This window comes from Ambystoma mexicanum, chromosome 10, assembly GCF_040938575.1.
Source record: "Ambystoma mexicanum isolate Mex_15411 chromosome 10, UKY_AmexF1_1, whole genome shotgun sequence".
Taxonomy (NCBI): Eukaryota; Metazoa; Chordata; class Amphibia; order Caudata; family Ambystomatidae; genus Ambystoma; species Ambystoma mexicanum.
In genome coordinates, this window is record NC_090932.1 from 1,093,177,350 (window position 1) to 1,093,201,955 (window position 24,606).

At 43.3% G+C, this 24,606-nt stretch overlaps 1 protein-coding gene across 2 annotated transcripts in view; it reads right to left on the reverse strand.

Moving 5' to 3' along the window:
* Positions 1-10,295: 10,295 nt before the first annotated feature.
* LOC138492009 (actin, gamma-enteric smooth muscle) overlaps positions 10,296-24,606 on the reverse strand; it is a 28,100-nt gene continuing 13,789 nt past the window's right edge. For both annotated transcript variants that reach the window (XM_069618920.1, XM_069618919.1), the window contains exons 7-9: positions 18,595-18,786; positions 14,435-14,616; positions 10,296-10,534 (exon numbers count right to left, since the gene is read on the reverse strand). In XM_069618920.1, coding sequence (XP_069475021.1) covers positions 10,391-10,534; positions 14,435-14,616; positions 18,595-18,786 — 518 coding nt within the window. In that variant the 3' untranslated portion in view covers positions 10,296-10,390. The remainder of the gene's footprint in view (positions 10,535-14,434; positions 14,617-18,594; positions 18,787-24,606) is intronic.

Consider the following 24,606-nt stretch of genomic DNA (forward strand, 5'->3'; position numbering starts at 1 on the left):
CCTGAGGCTATGGACACAATCAATCTATGCCATTAATGGCTACTGTAAATCATTTGCATGAGGGTGTGCTGTGGCCAAAATTCATCTGTGCCATTAGTCTCACTGTAAATCACTTGCATGTGGCTGCAGCCACAACTTATCTAGGGCAGTAATGTTTGCTGTAAATCACTTCTCGAAATGGCATATACACTCTGTCTATGCCAGTAAGTATCACTGTCAATCACTTGCACAATACTGCAGCCAACCTATGCCCATATTGGTCACTGTAGATCACTTGCCTGAGGTGTTGGCCACAATTATCTATGACAGTAATGGTCACTGTAAATCATTTCCATGAAGCTGTAACCAAACTATACCAGCAATGGTCACTGTACATCACAACCATGAGGCTGAAGCCACAACCTATCAATGCTAGAAATGGTCACTATAAATAATTTACACCAGTCTGCAGCCAAAATAATCTATGCCATTAATGGTTACTATTATCCCTTGCATGAGGCTATGTCCATTCTATGCCAGTACTGGTTACTGTAAACCACTTCTATGAGGCTGCAGATTGTATGCATAATCTATCGTTGCTAATCATTGTCAATTTAAAACATTTTAATAAAGCTACAGCCACAGCCCAGACCTTATGCCAATAATGGTAATTTTAAATCCCCCTTTTATAAATCAGAGCCCTCATATGGCATCACTCCTTCCTATTTTGAATATGCCAGTACATACTTCTGCATTCCTAATTCTCGCACTGGCATGGTTCTCTAATGGCCCCTGGATGCTCTGAACTCCTTCTTCCCTGACCTGAACCTTCTCCTCAAGTCACTTCCAGCCGACACCCCATTGTCATGATTGGGGGTTTTAACCTTCCCAAGCCATCATCAGTCACCCGCCTTGAACTTTACGCTCGACTTTCTGACCACTCCTACTACCTCCATGACCAGCATACCCACTCTGGTGGTTACTCTCTTGGCCTTGTCTTTTCCTGTACTTCACTCTCCTCACCATAGAATCATCTCATTCTGATCACTGCATTGTTCACTTTAATGTCTTGGTCACTCCACTCTCTCCTCCTCATTCCTTCAATTACCAAGAGGAAATTCAAGCAGGACACTTTTGATCCTTACAATGATGCAAGGACCTCTCTCCTGCCTCTCGCTCCCAATCATGACTTTTCCTTTGACCATACTTTTTCTGACTTTCACTGTGCACTTAAGGCTTCATTTGACCAACATTATCCCGCACATACATTCACACCTGAGATCCATTCCCACAAAACACACATGAGCAATGACCTACAATGTTGGCACAAATCACAGACTCCTACCTAGCCTACGGAAATTCAGTTGCTGCCCTCATCTCTGCCCTGGACTCTGCCAAATCCTACTTCACAAACCTAATCTTCTCCTTTCGAAATCACACCTGCAAACTTTCATCTACCTTCCAATCTTTTCTCACACCTCCCAAGTGAATGGGCCTCATTTCAAGTCCGGCGGTAATCCTGCCGGTGCTACCGGCGGGTTGCTGCCAGACTTGCAATATTTATCAGTGCCTAGCTTGCCGCTAACACTGGGGGATGACAACTCTGGCATTCCGGAAAGTCAAGGGCTGGTAATTGTAAATCCCCATTCCTATTTGTGTCCCATAGGACTCAATGGGAATGGGGACCACGGAAGCACCGGCACCGTTAATAACAGTGCCGGTGCTTTCCTTGAAACTCTGCGGGTGGGTGCCGTTTCGCCCACTAGGTCTGACCCTGCCGAACAGGATGGCAACCGCCCGTAGAGTCATACTGTGTCGGTCCAGTAACAACGGTGCCGGTAGGCTTATCAGCAACGTTGTTACCGGACTGGCACAGTCAGGATGAGGTCCAATATCTCTTGTCTCCTCCGTCTCTGCTAATGACTTTGATACTATTTTTCCTCTAAAATTCATGACTCACAAAGCCCCCCCTCTCTCTCCACCCCTCTCCCTCCACACCACTTCTGTCCATGTACCTCCTTACCCCTTCTACCCTTGGCTATTTCTCCCCTACCGAACTAACACCCTTCTTTTGTAGTGCCAGCCCACATTGAAATCTTATTGACCTGTTTGCACCTCAAACAGTCAAAGACTTAGTCCCAATAACCTACATTTCTTTTTTTTAGCTTTTTATCCTCTCTCTCCCCACAGGACTCTTCCCTTCTTCAAATCAGCAACTGTCCTACCCCTTTTGAAGAAAGCCTTTGCTGTCCAAAACAACCCAGTTAACTATCGCCCGGTTTCACTCCACCTACATTATTATACAGAAGGGGAAAGACCATATGCAAATTAGGATTGGTCCCACCTCAAAAGGGACATTCCATTTTGAACTGCTGGTTCTCATCCCTTTTGCATGAGGCGAGATGGTATTTTCCTTTCTGTAATAGCTTAGCGGATTGAAAAGCCATTATTTGCGGGGCTGCTCAGAGGAATGCCAGATGTCTTTGATTATAACCATCCAGCCATAAACCTTCAGTTTGCTTAACCCTTGCACAGACATACAAAGGTCAGTTAGCATTGGAGTAAAGCTTAGTGACTAAATAAGGAATCCAGGAACTGTAACAGGTAGAGAAATAGACAGGATAAACATACCATCTCCCAGATGCTAAATGTGAAGCACAGTTTGATTTTTTTTTAAACTTTCTTTATTGATTTTCATAACAATTAAACAACAATCGGCAATGCCATCCCCCTGAAATAAGCCCCTCCCTATCCTCCACCCTTCACTTGAATCGTTGGCGTTGTACACATGATCGGTATATCCTGTTCTATACACTTTAGTGCGTCCAGTTTTGCTACATTTGCAAAGCCTCAGCGACATTGTTCCATTGTCCTCTGGCTTTCTAGGTCACAGTGAGTTCTCACTTTATTATATGTCCTTCATGCATCTCACCCAGGTCTATTATCTGTGAGATCCTCCTCCTCTCCTGCCTTGGCACTCGTTTATGGCGAGCTTTCCTCTTCTGTCAATGTATTTTTCATTCAGAGAAGCATTGCCGGAAGGGGGGGCTAGTAATCGATTGGTCGGCCACTGCCCGGGAGTGTCTGTGCTTATCTAGTTTCTCTTTGTTCATATACGTTCATGAACTCCAGCCATCTCACAAACCCAGGTGCATTACGCTTTCCCCATCTTCTGGCTATCAGTTATCTAGCAGTCACAGTTGCCATCCCCGAGTAGCTTTTTCTCACTGAGGGGACCCTTCCCAATTAGTGCTAAGAGCCATAACTCAGGTGTATAGTTCAATTTTAACGGTAACATCAAAGACATTGCTTCCTCAATCCCATCCCAGAAGGGTCATACCTGTGCACACTTCCACCCTACATGATAAAAGTCTGATGCCTCTTCATTGCATCTCATACAGGTAGAAGACCTCTCAGGGTAGAGTCTATATAGCTTGGCCGAGGAATAATAGACTTGATGAAGGAATTTGTAATGAATTCATTTAAACCGATTGTTTATGGGCACATAACGTGTTTGCATGCAAAAGGGTTTCCAGTGCTCTTCACTTATTGCTGTCCCCAGAGTGCTCTCCCAGATATTCCTGTATATCTGCCCCTGTATTACCTTCTTCTCTCTGATCATCTTGTATTTAGTTGACACCAGTTTCTTAGTTGATAAGGATTTGAGCACGTATTGAAGAATGGGGAGGGGGTGGGTGTTTTAGGAAATTCTGCCCCTTTGGGGCTTAGATCCTGCTTGGTCCTATAGTACAGAAGCAAGGTTACTGCTGTCCATTCACCCCTTGTTCGTAAGGATTCCCATGCTATAAACTGTCCTTCATGAACTAAGTCTCCTAATACTTGGATCCCCAGCCTCAGAAAGTGTGTCTGGAAGGCACCCTCATGTGTGAGAACAGAATCCTGTGTATGTTGTGTATTGGGAGGTCTGGGGAGTAGGAATCCTCTGTGCTGGTCAGATGGGCAATCTGTTCCCAGGCTCTACACGTCACTGCCACGGACTGAACCTCGGTCCACGGTGCCCTCAACCGAGTGCCCGACAGCATTCTCACTAGATTATTCGGCTCACCGCCTTTTCCGTCAGGAGTCAATGAGGGGAGTTTGGGGTGGAGGATCCCCGTTCTGCTATGTATTGGACCTGTGCTGCTAGGTAGTACAGATATAGATCTGGATATTCCAGCCTGCCCTGTTCGTATGGCTGTGTGAGAGTGTCATAGGATATCCTGGCATGTTTGCCTGCCCAGGTCAGTCTTATCATTAAACTTTTGGTATGCACCCAGAAGCGTTGGGGGCGGGGCAAGATGAGTACCTTGTTGAAGATATAAAGTAACTTGGGCAGTATCACCATTTTGGCTAGTGCAATGCGTGCTGCCTGAGAAATGGGCAGTAGAATCTGTGCTTCTAGCAGTTCCAGTGTGTTCGTGTAGTTGCCGGTACAGAGATCCCCCACTGTGGTAGTCACCAGGACCCCCAGATAGTGTATGCCCTGGGGACACCAGCGAAAGTCTGCTCCGATGTCAGTCCATTGCACACCGGATGTCACAAGTAGTAAGTCGGATTTGTTCCAGGTGATTCTCAGCCCAGAGAGTTCCCCAAATCTACCTATCTCTTGCATTAGTGGGGGGAGGTTTAATCTAGGGTGTTTGACGTACAGTAAAATAGCATCCGCATTTAGTGAGACGATGTTAAGATGCGATTGTATCCGTACGCCCCGGTCTGCATGAAGTTCTCTAAGGTGACAGGCAAGCGGTTCTATTATTAGGGTTAACAGTATTGGTGAGAAAAGGCATCCCCGTCGTGTGCCTCTCGTTGGATAGATATAATCTGACGCTATCCCGTTCGTATACACCGCTGCACTGGGTGCTGTGTACAGGAGTCGGATCCATCATATGAATGTTAGGCCAAGCCCTGAGCAGCGGAGTACCTCAAAGAGGAAAGGCCACTTGACGGAGTCAAAGGCATTTTCAGCGTCCAACGCCACCACAGCTACAGGGACTTCGGGGTTTACATTATGCATGAGCATGAACAATCGCCTCAAATTAAGTTGGGTTGATCGACCAGAACCACATTTTGATTATTTAAACCTATGAACATGAAATATTACTGCTAAATTGAAGCAATCCCGCATCACTCTAGGGGGGCTCAGATTGCCCAAAAGGTCATTTTACCAGATATAGATTACCCAATTATTAATTACTTGATATAGATTTCACAATGATTATCTAATATATATTGCCCAAGAACTAATCACACAATGTAGATTGCCAATACACAATGGTTAATTAGTTGATATAGATTACCAAATGATGAATCACCTGACATACATTGCCCAATGATTAATTACCTGAGAGAGATTTTTCCCTTCAGGGCCATCCCTAGAGACAATTACATTTTCTTTTCTGAGTGCTGCAAGCTTTTGCTGACTGTGAATTGAGGTACAGATTCTGCCCCCTAGTTATTCGGGAAGGGACTGGCCCAACCCCTGCTGAGACATCAGGCACCACCCCCCACATGATACACTACTGCTCACTTTGCTTTGATCTCCTGGAAGTAAAACCATCACCTAACCAGACTATTCCGACAGCTAACTGACCATAGGATCAACAGCCATCTGTACCACATCTACTTTGCAGACAATGGCCTTCGTTTATATGATGTGCTCGTCATGTCCTAGTCTTCTAAGCACTTTATGTAGACACACTTGTTAATAGTATGTTAAGAGAAGAATATTCACTCCAGAGTCCACTGTCTTGGACCATTTTAGGCAACCTGCAGCTCATCTTGTATTTTGACCTACAGCTCCCATCAGCCGTAGCAAACACAGGCAAAGGTGAGGGATTAGCGGTGTCATAGTCCAACACATCTGGACAGCTGAATGCCAACAAACCCTGGTTTAGATTATTTCACAATCGTTTTAAGGTTTGGATGGACGCCATCAGCCCCATTTTCCCATCATCTTTTATTCTACTGATCCCCCACAAAGATATAAGCTGACAGCGCATTCAGCCAGCAACCACAGAACATTTAAAATCCTTATAAGCAAAATGCTGCATGTCTTTTCTTTTGTTCTTTTGTACTTTTCAGCAAGTTTTGTTTACAAATGTAACGTTAAAATATCCTTTAACTTTGCTGCTGCTATACAGCATCCATTTTAGGACATCCAAACTTCCTAAAATGGGCTTTGTACTGCTGTGAGAGTAAACTAGGCTCTGCGTCTGTGAAACAGCTCGTAGGATTCCTATGGCCTCCAAGAATGTAGGATAATACCCGTTGCTAGCTTTGTGTTCATATACGGTTATTGGTTTGTATATATTTATATATGTATGTTAGTTTCTATACATGAGCCCAACCTCATCATTGTGTGACGTGGGATCAGGTTGGGGGCTGAAGACAGGATGAGAAGGGGGAAGAGTAGGAGTGTGAAAAGGAAGAAGGCAGATTTGCTACATGGAATAAACAAGCATTAATATGTATTGGAGTGCTGGTGCGTTATTTGATTACCTCTATTCATTCTAGCATGCCAGGATTGTACCATCTTGAGCAGCCATAAGAACAGCAACAATATCCTTGTGTTTGGTATCAACCAAGAACAAGATGATGATGCACCCTCCTAGCACATAGGTCCATACACCGTCCACTCCCCACCTAACCTGAGACTGGGTAATCTGATCCCCAGTGTTTCCTCCCCTGGTTACTTGTCGATCCATTGTTGACTATTGCCCTCCCTCCCCTGTTGTTATATCCCCACTCCCTTGGTTCCCTGATCCCTAACCTTATTCTTCCCCCTATGAATGTAAAGCGCTATGCTGCTTCCCGGAGCTAGGTGTGCACTCAATAAACACCCTAATAATAATAACTACAGCAGGTATGCTTGGCATTAGAAGATGCCTATCTGACCATCAATAAAGACAAGTATGATTTCAGTAAAAGAACACACATTTCTTGGACATGTACTCTCCGGCAAATGTATTCAACCTGACCCAGAAAAAGTCTCCTTGCTTATCTCGGCCAACGGAGCTCACAATTTATCAACTATTGACAAACTTCTGGGTTGAACAAGCAACTGCACAAACTGCATGAAGGGCTTTGCATCTATTAGCGCACTCCGTAGACTGCTCACAAAACAGGATCATGCTTTCATATGAATGCCACAGTGCGTATAAGCGTATGACATAATTCGCCACAGAATTACAACATCAATTTGTACTTCTTATTTTGACACCAATTTAGACATGGAACTGACAGTAGATGCCAGCCCAGTGGGAATAGGAGCCGTCCTAGCACAGACAGACCCCAATGCAGAAACCCAAAACATACAATCTGAAATGCCAGCAGAATTCTGGCGGACACAAACCAGGCCTACTACCAGGCCGAGAAAGAAAACCTGGCAGTTGTCTGGGCTTGCAAACATTTAGATCCCTCCCTTTATGGCAAGGAATTTACTATATTAACAGACCGTCAAGCACTCATCACCATATATGGAAACCCCAAAGTACGAATGCCACCAAGGATTGCCCAATGGGATTTACAGTTGCAAGATTAAATGTTCTGAATCATACACAAATGGAGAAAAGAAACAAATATTGCAGACTTCCTATCAAGCCACCCATTACCGAAATCCGATGCTAGCAAGTCTATTGAATACTGCTACATAAATTATGTGGTACACCATGCAAAGCCCCTGTGCATACCTCTTGATGAGAACACTGACAAATCGGGAGACGACTACATGATATTAATAATCAAAGACTTTATTCTCAGGCAAGTGGAAACATGCCATGTCCGTGGCAAGAGAAAAGGAAATGCTAGACACCAGAGAGCTGAAGAACAATCTTCTAATTAGAGACTCCATATCACCACAAGAATCTAATCTCATTTTAAGGAAAACAGAACTGGCATTTCAAAACCAGCGAGCGGGCAGATTGTTAAAATGGTACATGAAGGACACAGAGGCATTGTATCCACCAAGAGACTAAACAAGCATGGTTCTCTTAGAAGGACAAACCTGTGAGAACATACTAAAGAACTGTCACATTTGTCAAACAATAGGTCCTCAAAAAGCACAGAACCTCTTTGTATGTTACCCTTACCGCAAGCCAGCTGGGATGAAATTGCAATTGACTTATTTGGGACACTACAATGTGGGTCAGACATACTGGTGGCAATTGATGAATACTCCCAATACCTGGAACTACAAGAGTTTGCCTCGACAGCTGTATGCACACCATCCCAGAACTTGATAACATCTTTGCACCCTATGGCATTTGAAGAGTAGTGAAATCAGACAACAGACCTCCGATTGCATGTTATGACTCAGCGATTTGCAAGTTACATGCAGTATCACCATAAGTGCATCACACAGCTTTGACACAAGCAAATGGCATGGTTGAGCGCTTTATGGGAAACATGAAAAGGTCTGTGCAAATATCACATCTTAACTAGACGCCAACAGAACAGACATTAGACCATCTATTGAGAAACCACAGGAACGGTTCTCGTAGCATGACAGGCATCTGTCCTACAGAATTGATATTTAGAAGGTTCATTCAAACATATTTGGAACAGACAACATTGCACATATCACACACAGGTGCAAACAACAGAAATTGATCATTAAGGGTAAACAATGAAAGTGCTAAAGAAGCCATGAAGCAATATGCAGACACATAGAGAAGAGCAAAGAGTTCAGACATTAGTGTCATTGACACTGTCCAAGTGCGACAACCCAGGACACACAAGATGGCACCCTCAATTCAGCTGTATGCCCTTACAATTATGCAAACAAGGGACTCGCAAGTGACTGCACAAAATGACACGAGAGAAGCAACAAGGAATTTGTCTTTCTGTAAAAGGGCACATACTACCCTGAGGAAACAATGAGACAGCGATCTAGAAATAAGATACTCGGGTGACAATGAACACAGCGAGAATCAAGACATCGAAAGGTGGAATGATCTCATTGACATTACCTCATCACCAAGCAACGTCAAGAAGAGACATACATGGATTGAAGAAATAGGGTAACAGGTGTCTTATAGAAGTCAAGAGGAGGTTGTAGTGTTTTTACTTGAGCCTAACCTCATCACGGTGTTAGGTGGGATAAGGTTAGGGTTGTGGACCAGAGTGTAAGTGGGGCGTGTGAAAAGATGGAAGGCAGTGTTGGTACAAAATAAAGAGGCATTAATACGTATTGGAATGCTGGGGTTGTATTGGATTGCCTTTCTTCTTCCTAGCATGCCAGGATTGTACCGTTGTGAGCGGGCAGAACATGTATGTTTGCAAGCTGGACATGTTTGCCTCCACATCTGAATTGGGATGCTCCAGAACAGCTTTCTGCCACTTGTTTGGTTTAGTTCTTGAGAATTTTTTTGTTCAAGAGTTGTCCATAATCTAAGCCAATAAACTACCGGCCTAAGTATGACATCACTATGGATTGGCCTGGGACCCAATTCTAGATAAAGAGAACTACCCGCACACCCTGTTGCCATCCCAAGCAATCGTTTAAGGAAGCATATTTCAGCCTACATTGCAAGGGCTGGTGAGATGGCACCCCTGCCATGGGCCAGAAAAAAACTCCATATTGCCACCCCCCATATTTTTTTACACTGGATTTGAGCGTCTGTGAGGTCCTATTACCTTGGTCATTAAATCTTACCCCGAGGTAATCGTAACATCGCACTTGATCAAGGGCTGTCCCATTGATATTCAATTCAAATTTTTTAAGCTTTTAAAATTTTGGACAAAAAACAAATGATTTTGCTTACCCAATGTTTGGCAAGCTCCCTCATGTATGCTGATTTAGAGCATTGGGATTGCTTCTTGACTATCTTTCGGCTAATCTAAACATTTCGCTCTAACATGACGTATTCATCCATGTATAATACATATGACTTATGTTTGTGTGCATGCCTGATGCAGCCCCCGTGACATGAGAGGGGGCTTTCCCAGTCTGTTTACTCACCATGATCCTGCCCAGTATGTTTGTGTGCATGCCTGATGCAGCCCCCCCATAACATGAGGTGAGGCTCTCCCAGTTTGTATACTTACGCCGATCTTCTCCCATATGTTTCACGCCAATTATGTGTTCCCAATGTGTGGGTTCCTTGTGCTTCACCAATCGTCCTATGCTTTTTCTCTAACCAGTGCCTTCATGACTCAGGGTTTTGTGCGCTGATATAAATGCAAAAATAAATAAATAAAATAAATTTCCCTAAAAACGCCCTTGGGCACCACTATCTTGAACTCTCCCTTGGTTGAGTTGTGGACCTACTGCAACAACCAGTGCAACTGACTAGTAAGAGACAACAGGGAATGCCCAGTATGGTATTTTGACAGCTTTAATGTTGATTAGGTTACAGAGAGAGAAGAGAATGGGTCCAAGCGGTGGGGTTTGAGAGGAGTGCAAGCGTGGTGCTTAGAAGCATTTCCTGTGCACTATGGAGGGTCCAGCTTCATCATATTCTGGTTTGCTGATCCACATCTGCTGGAAGGTGGAGAGGGAGGCCAGGATAGACCCTCCGATCCAGACCGAGTATTTGCGTTCTGGAGGTGCAATTATCTAGATGGAAAAAGAAAGAAATGGTTGATGTTGTCATGTGCTGTACATCACAGTTTTTTTGTGGCTGAAAGTGCTAAAATCCTTGCAAGGATCCAATCCTTTTTAGGAAATGAGTAAGATTTTCAATGTACTCAGCCAACCAGCATGGTTACTGCAGAGGAAGGTGGCTGTGGATTGGGAAGATTGTGATTGGACATGTGGAGGGTCTTTTGGAGGTGGCAACCAAGGAGCATGTTGTTTTGGTCGTTGGTTTTCTTCACACCTGAGTACTGATTGGGTAGTTGGGGTGTAGATAAGGTAATGGGAGGGTGGACAGTAAATAGTTGCTGCGACAAAAGGTACAGAGCTGGAGTTTGCGGTCAGTGGATGCCGTGATTGCAGGCTCGGGGGAGTTGGTAGGAAAGCAGTGGTGGGAGGAAAAAATATGGTGGCTTGTGCATCGAGGAGTGAAAGTGTATGCTCTCAGTTGTGTTGCTTTTGAGGCAGTGGCTGGACATCCAGCAGCGGATAGGGAATATAGAATTGCACATGAAAAATTAGAGGTAGGCAAAAAGGGAGGGGAATGCAATTAGTATTTGAGCATTTTGAGCATATAGCTGGTAATGAAAGCCAAACATGTGGAGGTAGCGCAGAGGGAAAACATGAGGGGGCAAGGGCGATGCCTTGGGGTAGCCCTGATGTCATGGTAGAGCACCATGGGATGGTGTAGGATATTTCAGAGCTACAAGGGGAGCCTGGAGAGGGCCAGCCTGAGAGTCCTGGTGTAGCCAGTGTGCAGAGGAGTGTGGCGAAGTGGCTGAGACACAACTAAGCAGAGAGAAGGAACCAGAAGGGAGGAGTCTGAGTAGCGCAGAAAGTGGTACGTTCTGGATCGAGGACTGGTGTTTGCACGTTACAAAACACATAGGTACCTTTACCAGTAAAGAAGGTGATAAAGCAGTCTCCTCACTGGGTAGGAGGTGAATGGTGAGGAAGGTAAGAGAGACTGTTGTGTGCTGGTACGTTTGTGATGGTTGCAGAGAAGAGGTACTGCTAGAATCTAGATTCTTACAACTGCAGATACGGAGGGGAAGAAGAGGTTGAGGCGAGCATCTAAGGCCTTATATGTGGTTCTCATTTTGCTGATGGCTCTTGTGATCCAGGACTGGGAGTTGGGTTACCAGGCATTATAGGCAGTAGACAATGCTTCCCAGAAGGAGTCAAAGGCTCTGAAAGTTAATAATCAATAGTTGTGGGAAGGACAGGCTTATTTGACTGTTAGCAGGTACTATCCTTTTATTCCGATGTTCATTTGCTTCTTCTGATGGGCTGTGGTGGCAGGAGATAGTCCTGTGGAAAAGGGAGTGATCGGATGCTGAGGGATCAATGCTAACACGCTGGTGGGCAAGTGAGTTGGAAAAATGGACGAAGTCAAGTGGCTTCTCACTGGAATAGGTGTAACAAAGAGTGTGCTGATAGGACTCCGAGCAGTAAGCCGAGGGCCAGAGCATAGGTACTGCTAGTCAGATTTGAGTTGAAGTCTCATAGGACAGATAAGGGGCTAAAGGAGGAAAGAAAGTAGAGGTAGAGGTCTTCTACTTCAAAGATTCCTTTTCACAGTCCTAGGAGATTGTGAAGGAGGGAGAGATTTAAGGAGGGAGGGTGTGGGGGAGGAAGGCAGACCCTGATTTCCAAAACAGCATTGTGGGGTGTAGGGTATAGGATGGGAGTAGAGTGGGCTTTGTTGAGCATGGCATCGACTCTATCCCATGTGTTCGTGAAATTTGGGCCATGGCTTTAAGAGGCAAGGTTGGTCCACTGAGGGAAATAAAAGTGGGCTGTGGCGGTGGTTTATGAATTACTATTTTAGGGAACATATGTGTTTTTGTGCATGTACCTGCATTTCACAGACAGGACTGGTTGGGGTAAGGGCATTGGTTTGGGTTAGTGATTTCAGGAAGCTGGCGGCTTGGGTCACAGTGAAGCAGCGTTGCTGATAAAATACCTCAGCAGGTTGAGCGCTCGCCGCTGCGATCTATGTGTGATCTGCAGGTTGCAGGTTCAAATCCCGGCAAGCCAAACTCAGCCTTTCATCCTTCCGAGGTCGATTAATGAGTACCAACTTCGGTTGGGATGATACATTTATGTAAATAGGTCCTCTGCAAAGCGCTCTGGCTTAAGGTGCTATATAAATAACAAATCATTATCATTGTCATTATATGGGATGGATTCGGAAATAAAGAAGTTAGGCAGGTGGATGAGAAGATCAGCAGACTGTGCACATGAGAGAAAAGGTTGTATAGGAGGGTCAGGAAGAGTGATAGCAGATGGAGTGAAAGGGGAGGAAGGGTGAACAGAGCAGGGTTTTGGGGCAGGTGGCTGTGCATTTCACAGCCTAATGATCCTAAGGTGACCTACATACATTCCTCTCACTAAGTTCACAACTCCCACGGCAGCTCTGTGGTTTCAAATGAAATGTTGCAAATGTGATTACAATCCAGTCCAATCAAGACGCAAGTCTGTCCTGGACACTGATATAGTGGAAAGGTGAATCTATGGGCTTGAAGCCTTTCTCCGGTTCTATGTGAACATGTCCCCAGGAAAATGTAGTCATGTGAAAATGAAGTCAGCAACAAGTAGTTTCCAAAAATGTAGTGATTCAATAAAAGCAATCCAATGAGTGAAAATGTTGCCAGTAATAAGGTTGTCAAAAAGCTATTTTTAAATACACAAATGTACAAGGCTGTAACCCTAACTATGGCCCAGACCTCTAACAAAACCTCCACAATCACCCTAACTCCATTCCCAAACGTCCAACTAACTCTCATTACAACTCTTATTCCAACCCGAACTCTTACAGAACACTAAGCCTTCAGCGCGGTAAAGCGTTTTATTTGTATGTTACCTGATACAAAATAAATAGAAATGTAACAGTGAACTTATCTCCAACCCCATTACCAGCTCGCCACAAAGTACATAGCCCTTGCCTTAATCTAAATCATTGCTCTAATACTAGCCCTAGACTTACCCTACCTGCAACTCTACCACTTACCACTTACCGTAATGCTTACTTTATCCTAACCACTAGGTTTATCCTAACTATTATCCTACACCAACATCACCAACATCACCAGCCCTCTCCAACCTCCCTAGCCCTTTCTTTAACACTTACCCAAACAATTACTCTATTAGCCCTAGCCTTGCAATAAACCATACCCTAACACTAACCGCACCCCAACTTATTTAATCTAACCCCTATCCTTACCCTAAACCAGGCAATCACAAGCCCATTAGACCCTTCTTAACACCAGGTGTTACCCTAGTAGAACTACATTTTTGGCTACTTTTCAACTACATTTTTTTTATTACTTTTTGCTTGGCATCTTTTTCACTGCAGAGGTATTTTCACCACGACTCTTTCAGTGACTACCTTTTTTGGCTACATTTTCAGAGGATACCCTTTCTCCTCCTAACCACTGATATTTAGTGCATGTGGTCTGGTCTTGTGGATGCTTGAATGTGGTCTGAGAGGTAGATTCGCGCTCAGGAAGATGCCTGAGGGTTCTTATGGTGCAGGAGTTGTGATCCAGTATTTATCTTCTGCTTAGGAATTTGTGGTCTAGAAGGAATTGTGAAGAGTAGTAGGTAGTTTCTCAGAATTAGAACCTATAGCAGGAGTGGTAGTTTAGGAGGGTGCTTGGAGTGCATAAAGTATGGTCTAGAAAGAAGTATGGAAAGTAATATGTTGTATCTCGCACTGAAGAAAGTATGGTTTTGCAGGCCTCTTGTAGCAGTGAGGGGTGACTCTTTAAAGCATATCCTATTTCAGGAGTGTTGTTGTGGGAGATAACTTCTAGCACAAGAGGAATGAACTTAGATGGGAACAATATCTTCTATTTCCCTTCTCCCCGCCCTCCATACCTTTATTTTCATGGTGCTGGGGGCCAGTGCAGTGATTTCCTTCTGCATTCTGTCGGCTATGCCTGGGTACATGGTGGATCCTCCGGACAGGACGTTGTTGGCATAAAGATCCTTCCTTATGTCAATATCACATTTCATAATGGAGTTGTAAGTGGTTTCGTGAATGCCGGCAGACTCCATGCCTGGGAATTGAAAGTAAGAAAGAATGATTTCTACCCAATAATGTGTACTTTGCAATTCTGCCAGTTTACTTTTTTAATTGATTACAGTTATAGAAGTTCATTGTGCACACTGGTGCAAACAAATTCCACCCAGGCACATCTGTAGCACCAGCAAAAATGTGTGTGCTTCATAATATCACTTTTATTCACAATTCTAAGCAAGCAAAGGGGAGAAAACTGTTTCTTAAAACAAACGTTCCAAAAGAAATTCCGAGGGCTATGTATTTTGTTTTATTTTAAAGATGAATGCAGATTGTTCGTCAGGAATCCGTTTCAATCCTCTCCAAATCATCGTTTCCTTTGGGAGTGTAATTTACTCATAACTGGAGAGTTGATATATTTCTTTTAAATAATCATTATCATCCTCCAATACATTAAAAAGAAGATTAAAAATAATAAAAGCAATGTCAAAAATACAAAGAATACATTAAAAGCCAACATGACAAATTGTGTCTCACAATTATACTTCAACTTATTAATAGTTCATTGGCAACATACAAGGGCAGCAAAACCCACTTTTTGATTTCCATTTCAGGATCCCCTTTCAAGAGTTGCTCTTTGAACCTTGTTTTCATTAACATTGCTCAACCAGTTGATACATTTGTTAGAGAGGTCTACTACTTTCCTACAACTACACTAAAGTGGGATATTAGTACATGCACCTCTCCCTTCAAAAGGGAGTATTTGGTTGAAATGTAATTTTAATTTTTTTAAGTTCTTTATCTCGCACAAAAGAAAACAGCATCAAGATATCATTGGAAACCAAGTTCCCATAATGGTTTCTCCAAATTCTCGATGCTTTTTCTTAGTCTTAAGCTAATTAAGGCCGTCTTTCACGTTTCCACAGCTATAGATATGTTGACTTTGGTTGTGAGTTGCTTAAATGAGGCAAATCCATGTATCACGAACTGGCTACCGTCCGTGATCTCATGAAGCAGATGGATGTTCCAACCAAAAACTTCTATATTAGTAATGAATAGCACCTCTTGCAGGAGACTCATACTGGAAACATTGCCCTCAAACCAAATCGTGGGGTAGTTAAGATATACTCACTCCCCATAACAGACGTCATGGTCACAAAAATGCAATTATGAAAAATGAAATAAGTGAAAAAAGGGTTATGGCGTGTGGGGAAAAGGAGGAGTCAAGGTGAAAAGCAGAGATCATGGGGTCCCCACCCCAATAAAAAAAAGTCAGGTGGAGAAAAGAGAGGACATTTTTTAAAGAGAGTTCTTAACCACGTCTCTATAAAATAGAAAATTGGCAGAAATTGATAGATCCGAGAAAAAGGATCTTGAAAATAAAGCTTACAAGCCTTTTAGGCCTATTTTTGAGTTGACCCTGAAAACAAAACATTCAACAAAAGCATGTGAGGAGGGGGTGTTTTTCCCTCATGTTCTGTGAGAACTTGGGTGTGTGTATGTCATCTGTGAACTAGCAGGGGGCTAGTTATGGTGATTTACTAACCATAACTGACACATTTCTGTGGTTATTAGGTTTTGCATTGCAGCCATAATGTCATTTTAGCTAAAGATTTTTGCAGTGAATTTCAAAGGTTTTTCTTTTTATCACAGAAGGCTAACCACAAGGTCTCTTCAATAAACGTGTTTTCCTTTAAATACAAAGGTTTTGATTACATAATGTTATCCACAAGGGTGCATGTCTATCTTTCGGGGGAAGAAAATGCTCACAATTTGTTGCCTTTTTTTCCTTACATTTTTAGCACAGAATGTGGGTGAATTCCCCCCCCCCCCGCATTCTCCAGCTATGCCTCCACAACGACCCCACCAATGTTGTCTGACGCCAACACACCATCCACATTCTGATGGTAACATTCAAGAAAAAAAAAGAGCAAAATAAATGTGCGCAGTTTTTGGTTGGGCAATAAATCCACTGCCAACCGTGGATGTCTGCCTTTTACATAACTGTACTTACCATTTTTCAGTGATATGCTGTGTCCTCTATAAACTATGAGTAGGTCCCCTCTTTAGTTTAGTCATCTAGTTAGAGACTAGCGATAAGACATATATTCTTTTTGTCTCCCTTTCTATGTTCGGCCATTAGCTTTTGGTGCCAAAGTTTCTTTGGTTTGTGGTCCATTAGAGATTGCTATTTTCCTGAGTGGAAGAAATTCCATAGAACAGGGTATTTGACCCATGTTTGCTCTCGGTAGAGGGGCTCCTGCACTCCTTTTCATAATTGTGTACGTAGAGGGGCTCCTGCACTCCTTTTCATAATTGTGTACGGTAGCCCTTGCTTTTAGTCCATCTGTGTTAGTCAGCCATATCTCGCACTAAGCCTAATTGTGTAAGGTAGCCTTACCTTGCTTTTAGCCCATTTGTGTTAGTCAGCCATATCTCGCACTAAGCCTAATTGTGTAAGGTAGCCTTACCTTGCTTTTAGCCCATTTGTGTTAGTCAGCCATATCTCGCATTTAGCCTAATTGTGTAAGGTAGCCTTACCTTGCTAGCCCATTTGTGTTAGTCAGCCATACCTCACATTTATCCTAATTGTGTAAGGTAGCCATATTTTGCATTTAGCCTAATTGTGTAAGGTAGCCATATTCTGTATTTGGCTTAATTGGGTTCGGTAGCAATATTCTACATTTTGCAATTGCAAGGACTAGCCACGCATCACACTTAGATACATTTGTGAAGGTTAGCCACGAGTCACACTTAGATAGATTGCAAAATTTAAAATTAACCGTGAGTATCATTAGATAGGATTGTGAAGATTAGTCATGCATCACATAAGATAGAATTGTGTAGAATAGCCACCTAGAAGAACTTAGAGAGTAGCCAACATAATAACCACGCCACTCCCCTCCAACAAACCATCTAAGTACTACACACGCCCGGTAGGCTAGCCAAATTATACACGAACACACACCCGATGTAAGTAAGACTTGCATAGAACAAAACAACCCATGACTCTGGACCTTACCCAAAGGGATACAACAAGCCAGTGTGCACAACCACAACCTTTAGATACCAGTCTATCTACACATAAAACACAGAGACCCTCCCCCCCACAACATAACAAACCTTCACATAGAAAACAACTCAGGCATTGGGCCTTAACCGTACGGATACATCAAGCTAGTGATTGCAATCAACCATCTGCAAGCCAACACACACAAAACCAGTTTCTCCTGGTTCTTCCTATCACTCTACCCTCACTGACCAACCCCTTCCTCTTTCTTGCAGAGCCATGTGAGCGCCTGGGTGGTAGCGGTGCGCAGCATAAATCAACATAACATAACCTTTTATGGTCATTAAACATTTGCACTATTTGACTGTAGTTCTGAAAACTCAACCAAGAGACACTCCAAACTATCTTCCAATCATAACTCTACTAGCCCATGTTTTGCATAGGTGTCTATATATAACCAAAGTTATTGTGGTTCTAAACAAATTATGGAAAAACCTTTCTACTGTCAGGGAAAAACCTTTCTACCTGGCATCCAACAGTAGAAATGTCAATTTCATCCAACAAGCACACATGTCACATGATTCCACCCCGGGAAGCTCACCCCCAGTTCAGACCCTCTCAGCAGTGCATTGTGGGTATGCAAATTATCTGAAAAGCATCCAATTTTCTCCTTTTGAGAAAAGTGTCTTTGTTTTAAAGGACAGTGCTATTTTATGCATAGCTTTATCCACCCAGAATAGGCAGTTCTCAAGTTTGCAGACAATGAAATACACATTTCACCCTCTTTGGGGCTCATCAGTGTGGTGCAGGCTGACATTGTGATTGGAGATTTGGGGCATGTGTACCAAACACCATCAAAGTTATGGTGGGTATACATTTGAAAGGTAGTGTAAATCTTCTGAAAAATAACTGGCTGTGGTTTCTATGATAGGTTAGAGGAGTTCTGAAAGTTTGTTCTCCCACACCATGGCCCCTCAGGAGGCAGTATTGCACATCCTTAGAACTCACCGATGAAAGAGGGCTGGAAGACTGTCTCGGGGCAGCGGAAGCGCTCATTGCCAATAGTGATCACTTGCCCATCAGGGAGCTCATAGCTCTTCTCTAGGGTGGACGATGAGGCGGCCGTCGTCATTTCGTTTTCAAAGTCCAGGGCCACGTAGCACAGCTTTTCCTTAATATCACGCACAATTTCTCGCTCCGCTGTCAGGGAAAGAAGGCATTCTCCAGTCAGTACCAAAATTAGCAGTCAATTTAGCAGGTCATCTGAGTGAGCGCATTAGTCTACCTGCATGCTAATTAAGGCATGGTTGCTTTCTGAATTTCCTCCAGCATCATTCTTTACTGTATTGCTCAGCAAGCTTCGACATAGCATGGACAGTGATTGTGAGTCAGTAATATGGCTGCCTTCAAACAATGCACCGTATAAATCTACTATAAATCAATGAATAAAGATTTCTAAAGGATGTTTTTTCCCCCACAGATAGTTGCCCAAACTGTGGTCTGGCAGGTGCCGTCCCTTTCCAAGTTTCTTATAGTGTTGACCAATCATTGATGATGGGCGTCTATCAATTGTTAATTAAGATAAAAACAGTTCTGAAGGATGCCGACTATGTTTAAATACAGCCTTCTTAGCACTTAGGGGGCAGTGCTTTTAAAAACAGCCACCTAGTGAGGTTGGATATAATGAGTGAAAATAAACATGACAAAATCCCAATAGAGAAGCGCAGTGTGAGAGGAAGGCACCTGAAGCAAACAGGCCTGGCTGGTTGAAAAATTGCTGCGGAAGCAAAATGGGTGAAATAAGCCCTTGTTGGAGGAGCAGAATTTATCCTCATTGCTTTGCTTTTGTGCCGTTTTCCTTTGGGCACATGAATATGTTGGCCAATTTAGGGCAGAAATGTTTCCCAGCCCCCTGTTTGCCAAAATATTTGCACGCCTGAAGCAAAAACCATCCAAACAACAAAATGTCAGGCATTTAAAAAAAATTACAATTTTGCTGCATAAGCAAAATGGCGAAGCAGCGGATTTTGCCCAGAATACACCATGTTTTCTGCAGAACAAAATTCAGCTGTATCGCCTAGCCCTCAATAGCACATAAGCAACAAAACCGTGTGATCTGTTTGGGGCATCTACTTAGAATTAATTAGCAAATATGAGACTGAGGAGCTCGTTTGCTTTTGAGTCTTGTAGTGTAACAATACATATGACACAGTGCGGTGGACAACAGTGAAGGAGCAGGCAAGCAAACCAGCAACATCATTGGATCAGTCAAAGAACCGGATTTTCTGAGGCCTAGGAAGGACCCTGCCTCTCTGCCTCTCAGCACAGGTGTCACTGTAGGATCTGTCGCATACACTGATGCTGCAGTGACTTACAGAGGACAGCAGGGCTTTAAGTGGGCTGTGGCTGGGCAGGGCGGCGGCCCGGTAGTCTACAAAAATCTGCGGGTGCTGCCAGGGCAGCCTCTGCCACTCACTGACTGAGCATCCGAGGTTGTGTGCCTTAAGAGCAATGTGCGTGGGAACCAGTGTCCCGCAGTTGTTGAAAAGCTATGAACGCATTTCGGGGACGAGATGCTGTTCTCCGTTCAGAGCACCTCAAGCCCCACACCCCAAAGGTAAAGCTCTCTAAGGTAGTATATCTGGCTCATAGTTAGCAGATATTTGACTGCTAGTGTGCGTGCTGTGAGTGACAAATGAAACGAGCACCAAGTCCAGTGTGCTTTACATGCTCAAAGAAAAATGTGCTTATGTATACATTATAGGGTGGTGGGTCACCGCCCTATAGTTAAGGTGAGTCAGAGTTGCATAGGAAACCAAAAAAATGAACCGCTATTAACTTTTTACGTGCAACGGATTTGGCCGACATTTTGCAGGGGAGTGGGGGGAGCAGGCACACATGAGGGGGCACTTGGTGGGCGTCTGGGAGGGCAGTAAAGCATTTTCATTCTCGCCATTTTTTTCCGATAACCACCAATATAATGACTACAAATAACCATGAGTATTTGTAGTTCATTACAATGTAACTGCAGCTACAGAAAAAAAGTGCTTTTGAAAAAAGTATATATTTTTAGAACTGCAGTGATGTCGGGGGTGAAAAATCACTTGCCATGGGCAGTGGCTTGGTAGCGTTTTAAACGGCTGAAGGCCTGGTAGTGTTGTAAAATATAAAGTGGCCTGTTAGTGTTAAAAGAAATAGAGTCGGCATGGCCGAAGGTCGTAATGGTAAAATAAATAGAGAGTGGGCACCGCTGAAGGCCGTGGCCACTGCCAATGTCTAGTAAGCAGGGAGTGATTTAGAAAATACAGTGGGTACGGCCCAAGGCCATGGTTAGTAGCCAGTTAGTGTTTTGTAATATACAATCGTCACGACCAAAGGCTGTGGCCACTGACCTTGACGAAGGCCAGTGGTGCCCAAAAATGTACAGTGGGCACGTCCAAAGGCCATGGCTACTGGCACGGAAATATACAGTGGGAATGGCCGAAGGCCGTGGCCACTGGCCATGGACAGTGATGCTGAAAATTATACAGTGGGCATGGACCAAAGGCTGTTGCCATGGGCGTGTGGTCTGTGGCACTGAAAAATATACAGTGGGCATGGCCGAAGTCCATGGCCAGTGGCGCTGAAAAATATAGAGTGGGCACGGATGTGGCCACTGGCCATGGCCATGGCCATGGGACATGGACAGTGGCACTGGAAAATATATAGTGGCCACAGCTGATGGCCAGTGGTACTGGAAATTATACAGAGGGCATGAAAAAGAACTATAACAAAACTCTTGAAATTCAAGGAAAAAACTTTAGTTGAAGTCAAGTTAAGGTGAGTAAACTTAATGCAACAAAACCTTTGATATTCAGGGAATTGGGAAACTCAGGACCAGCTTAACTCGGCACGTTACCATTGCAAAGACCAAGAGCATATATATATGATAAGAGAAGGAATGTACAATGCCATACAAAATGGCATTATGGGAGATATAGTGTTAGGGGGAGGTCAACGGGAACGCGCCGAATTAAGCCAGTCCCGAGTTTCACATATGTGATAACCATGAGTCATAGGAAATCCAAAACTTCTATTGCTAAGTTTTGACTTGCAGGACAGATATGGCAGATTTTTTTCAAACAAAATGTTTGTCACGCCCCCCCCCAATACCCAGAGTGAAAATGTTGGGAAAGATTTGTTAAAATATTAAAAGCTTATTAAGTTATTCAGAAAGCAAAAAGATGCTGTTTTCGGCTCCTCCCATTTATTTTTCCCATAGAGAAAAAGTCAACATTTGGTACAGCCAAAGCACAAAAACTAATGGGTGGATTTGGACCAAATAAGAAACAACTTGGGCATGAAGCGTTGACTTGGTTTCCGGGACAGGTTTGGGGTTATTAAATATTTGACGGGGAAGGGGGCATTGCTTCCAAAACAATAGCCATGTCTCCCATGGTGCTTTGCAGCAGAGAGGCTTTTTAGCAATGAAAAGCAGCCATTTTTGTTTGCTCAACTCAAGCGATTATCGCAGTAATACCTGGGGAATGCGAAAAAAAAAAGTGCTCAAAAAGCTATTTGGAGAAGGAAAAGGGATGAAATTGCATCAGGCTAGAGGTGGGGAGAGGGAAAGAGGAGACCATGACATTGGAGAGTTGGGGGTAGGTAGGCTAGGGAGCCAGTTAGAGTTAAAACTTTTTTGGCTTATTAGGGTAATGCCAGTGGAATCTTGCGAGGTTCCAGTGGCCATAACGGAAGACGTGCTTGACAAAGAAAATGCATCACACGAACCAAACAGTGAAAGGGGGTAATGGGAGAGGGCCAGGCAGGAAAAAGCAGCTGAGTGGAGTGGGGTGACCATGGAAAGAGGCGGGGCACTTGGTGAGTGCCTGTGAGGGCAGGGAAATTTTTGGGATTTTTCAACCTTTTTCGCATTATCGGGGGAATACCGTGGGCATGGGTAGTTCATTGACGCTGTATATGTAGTCCATTGCCATTATCGGAAGAATATCATGGCAATCGGGAGAGAGTGAAAAGAAAAGGACATTTTACACCTACAGTGATCACATCTACTAGGCAGGGGGTGATGGGTCGTTGTACCACTGGCCATGACACTTATTGGTGCAACGTATACAGTGGCCATGGCCAAAGGCTGTGGCTAGTGGGCCCCAAAGAAACGTATTGGTGCAACAAGTACAGTGGCCAAGGTGGAAGGCCATCGCTAGTGGGCCCCAAAGAAACGTATTGATGTAACAAGTACAATGGCCAAGACCAAAGGCCATGGCTAGTGGAATCCAAAGAAACTATAGTATAACAAAACCTTTGAAATTCTGTGATGCCATCATTGTGGTCATATGCTGCCCAACAGGGGGTGCAAAGGAATGGTGGACTTGCATCAAATGCGAGTTCTGGATTTCAAGGGTTTTGCTGCTTTAAATCTGGTCACCTTAAGTCTCTCTTAACTAAGGTTTTTCACTGAATATATATTTTTCTTTGGCATGTGGATCTGCTTAGAATCACTTGCTTTGTATAGGCCGACATCTGGTGGTTAGTGCATAGTATTGCATAACTTGTTTTCAAAATGTTGTAAAGGGATGTCAACAGGTTGTGTCTGTAATACTAGCCCTAGTGTGACGCCTAATGAATGGGAAACCTGGTGTGCAAGTGTGTGAACTTTGCAGTACGTTGAATACTTTGCTTCGGAGTGGTCGCATGCCTTGAATAGGCATGTTTTCAAAAGTCTCCAATCCTTCCTTGTCAATTACCAAAGAGCCGAAGAGCAGGGGGGGGAGCTAAGGATACTTTGTGTCAGAGTGGTTGCGTGTAGCAAGAAACATTTTCAAAGGTCTCCAAACACTAGGCCACCCAATTAAAGGGAAATAAACACTTATTGAACAAAAGATAAAGCGCAAAGGAATAATAAGCAATACTAATGAATATTGAATGCCGAACTGAATCAAAACTTTGTTACTAATCAGAAATCAGACATTTTGAAGGCAAACAGAGAACAGAACATCGAATTTAAACAACATATGGTATATTAAATAATTAAATTAATACAACTCTAAAGAACAAACAAGCCACAGCAGGTTAAGTTCTAAATTGAATGTGACTTTAAAAACCCTACAAACAAAAGATGTTGCAACTTAAATTTTGAGATTTTAATAAGGATACCTTGCTTTTTAAACTGTGTTACTGAAATCTTGGGGAAGGGAACCCCGCGTCCTGAGCATCTGCACAGGCTTTATCATGCACGCTAAGTGTCTGCATGCACGCACCAGTTGAACTTAAAAGTAATATAATTACATGCACTGTATCATTGGACAATTGTTTCTAAATTAATGTTTTCTCTCATGTGTTTTCTTTACATGTTGTTTTTCTGGCGTTATTTGTTTGTGTGTTGTGGCCCAATGAACATAACACAATGACGCTCTTACTAATTGAATGCAATATTGAAATTCATGGATTATTGAATTTTACCATGGTTTCTGGGGATTACCATGTTTTTGATATTCTATGATCACTTTCATTTGTGATTTATTTACTTGAATTGTTGTTTAATTTGATTTACTTGTTTCTTTCTATGGTTATCCAACTAACCTGCTTTCCGGTGTATGGGATTGGGGGATAGCACTGTGACAAATCGATGACACTCGTGTGATCTTATGAACTTTGATTTGACGTATTGACTTCTGTTATAAATGATCAGATAACTGCATTATGCCTTGAAGAAGGACTTAGGATCGTATGAAAAGCATCAGCGATTGATACATCTGCACTCACTTTATAATTAATAAACCAAAGCCATCTTCTGGCGATCAAGAGTCTTCAGAACATTATTTTCTTTAAACTTCAATAAGCCTTTATAGGAGATACGGCAATACAACTGTACTATGTTTTCTACTAAACCACATAGTGGATGTTAGGGAGTGCAGCCCACACCGAAGGCTAGATAGCGTTGGTCTTTTCTGTTCAGTTATATTGTGGGCCCGACAGAGAGGTACTTCTTAGTGGGTTTGCACCCCACTTACTTATACTCAA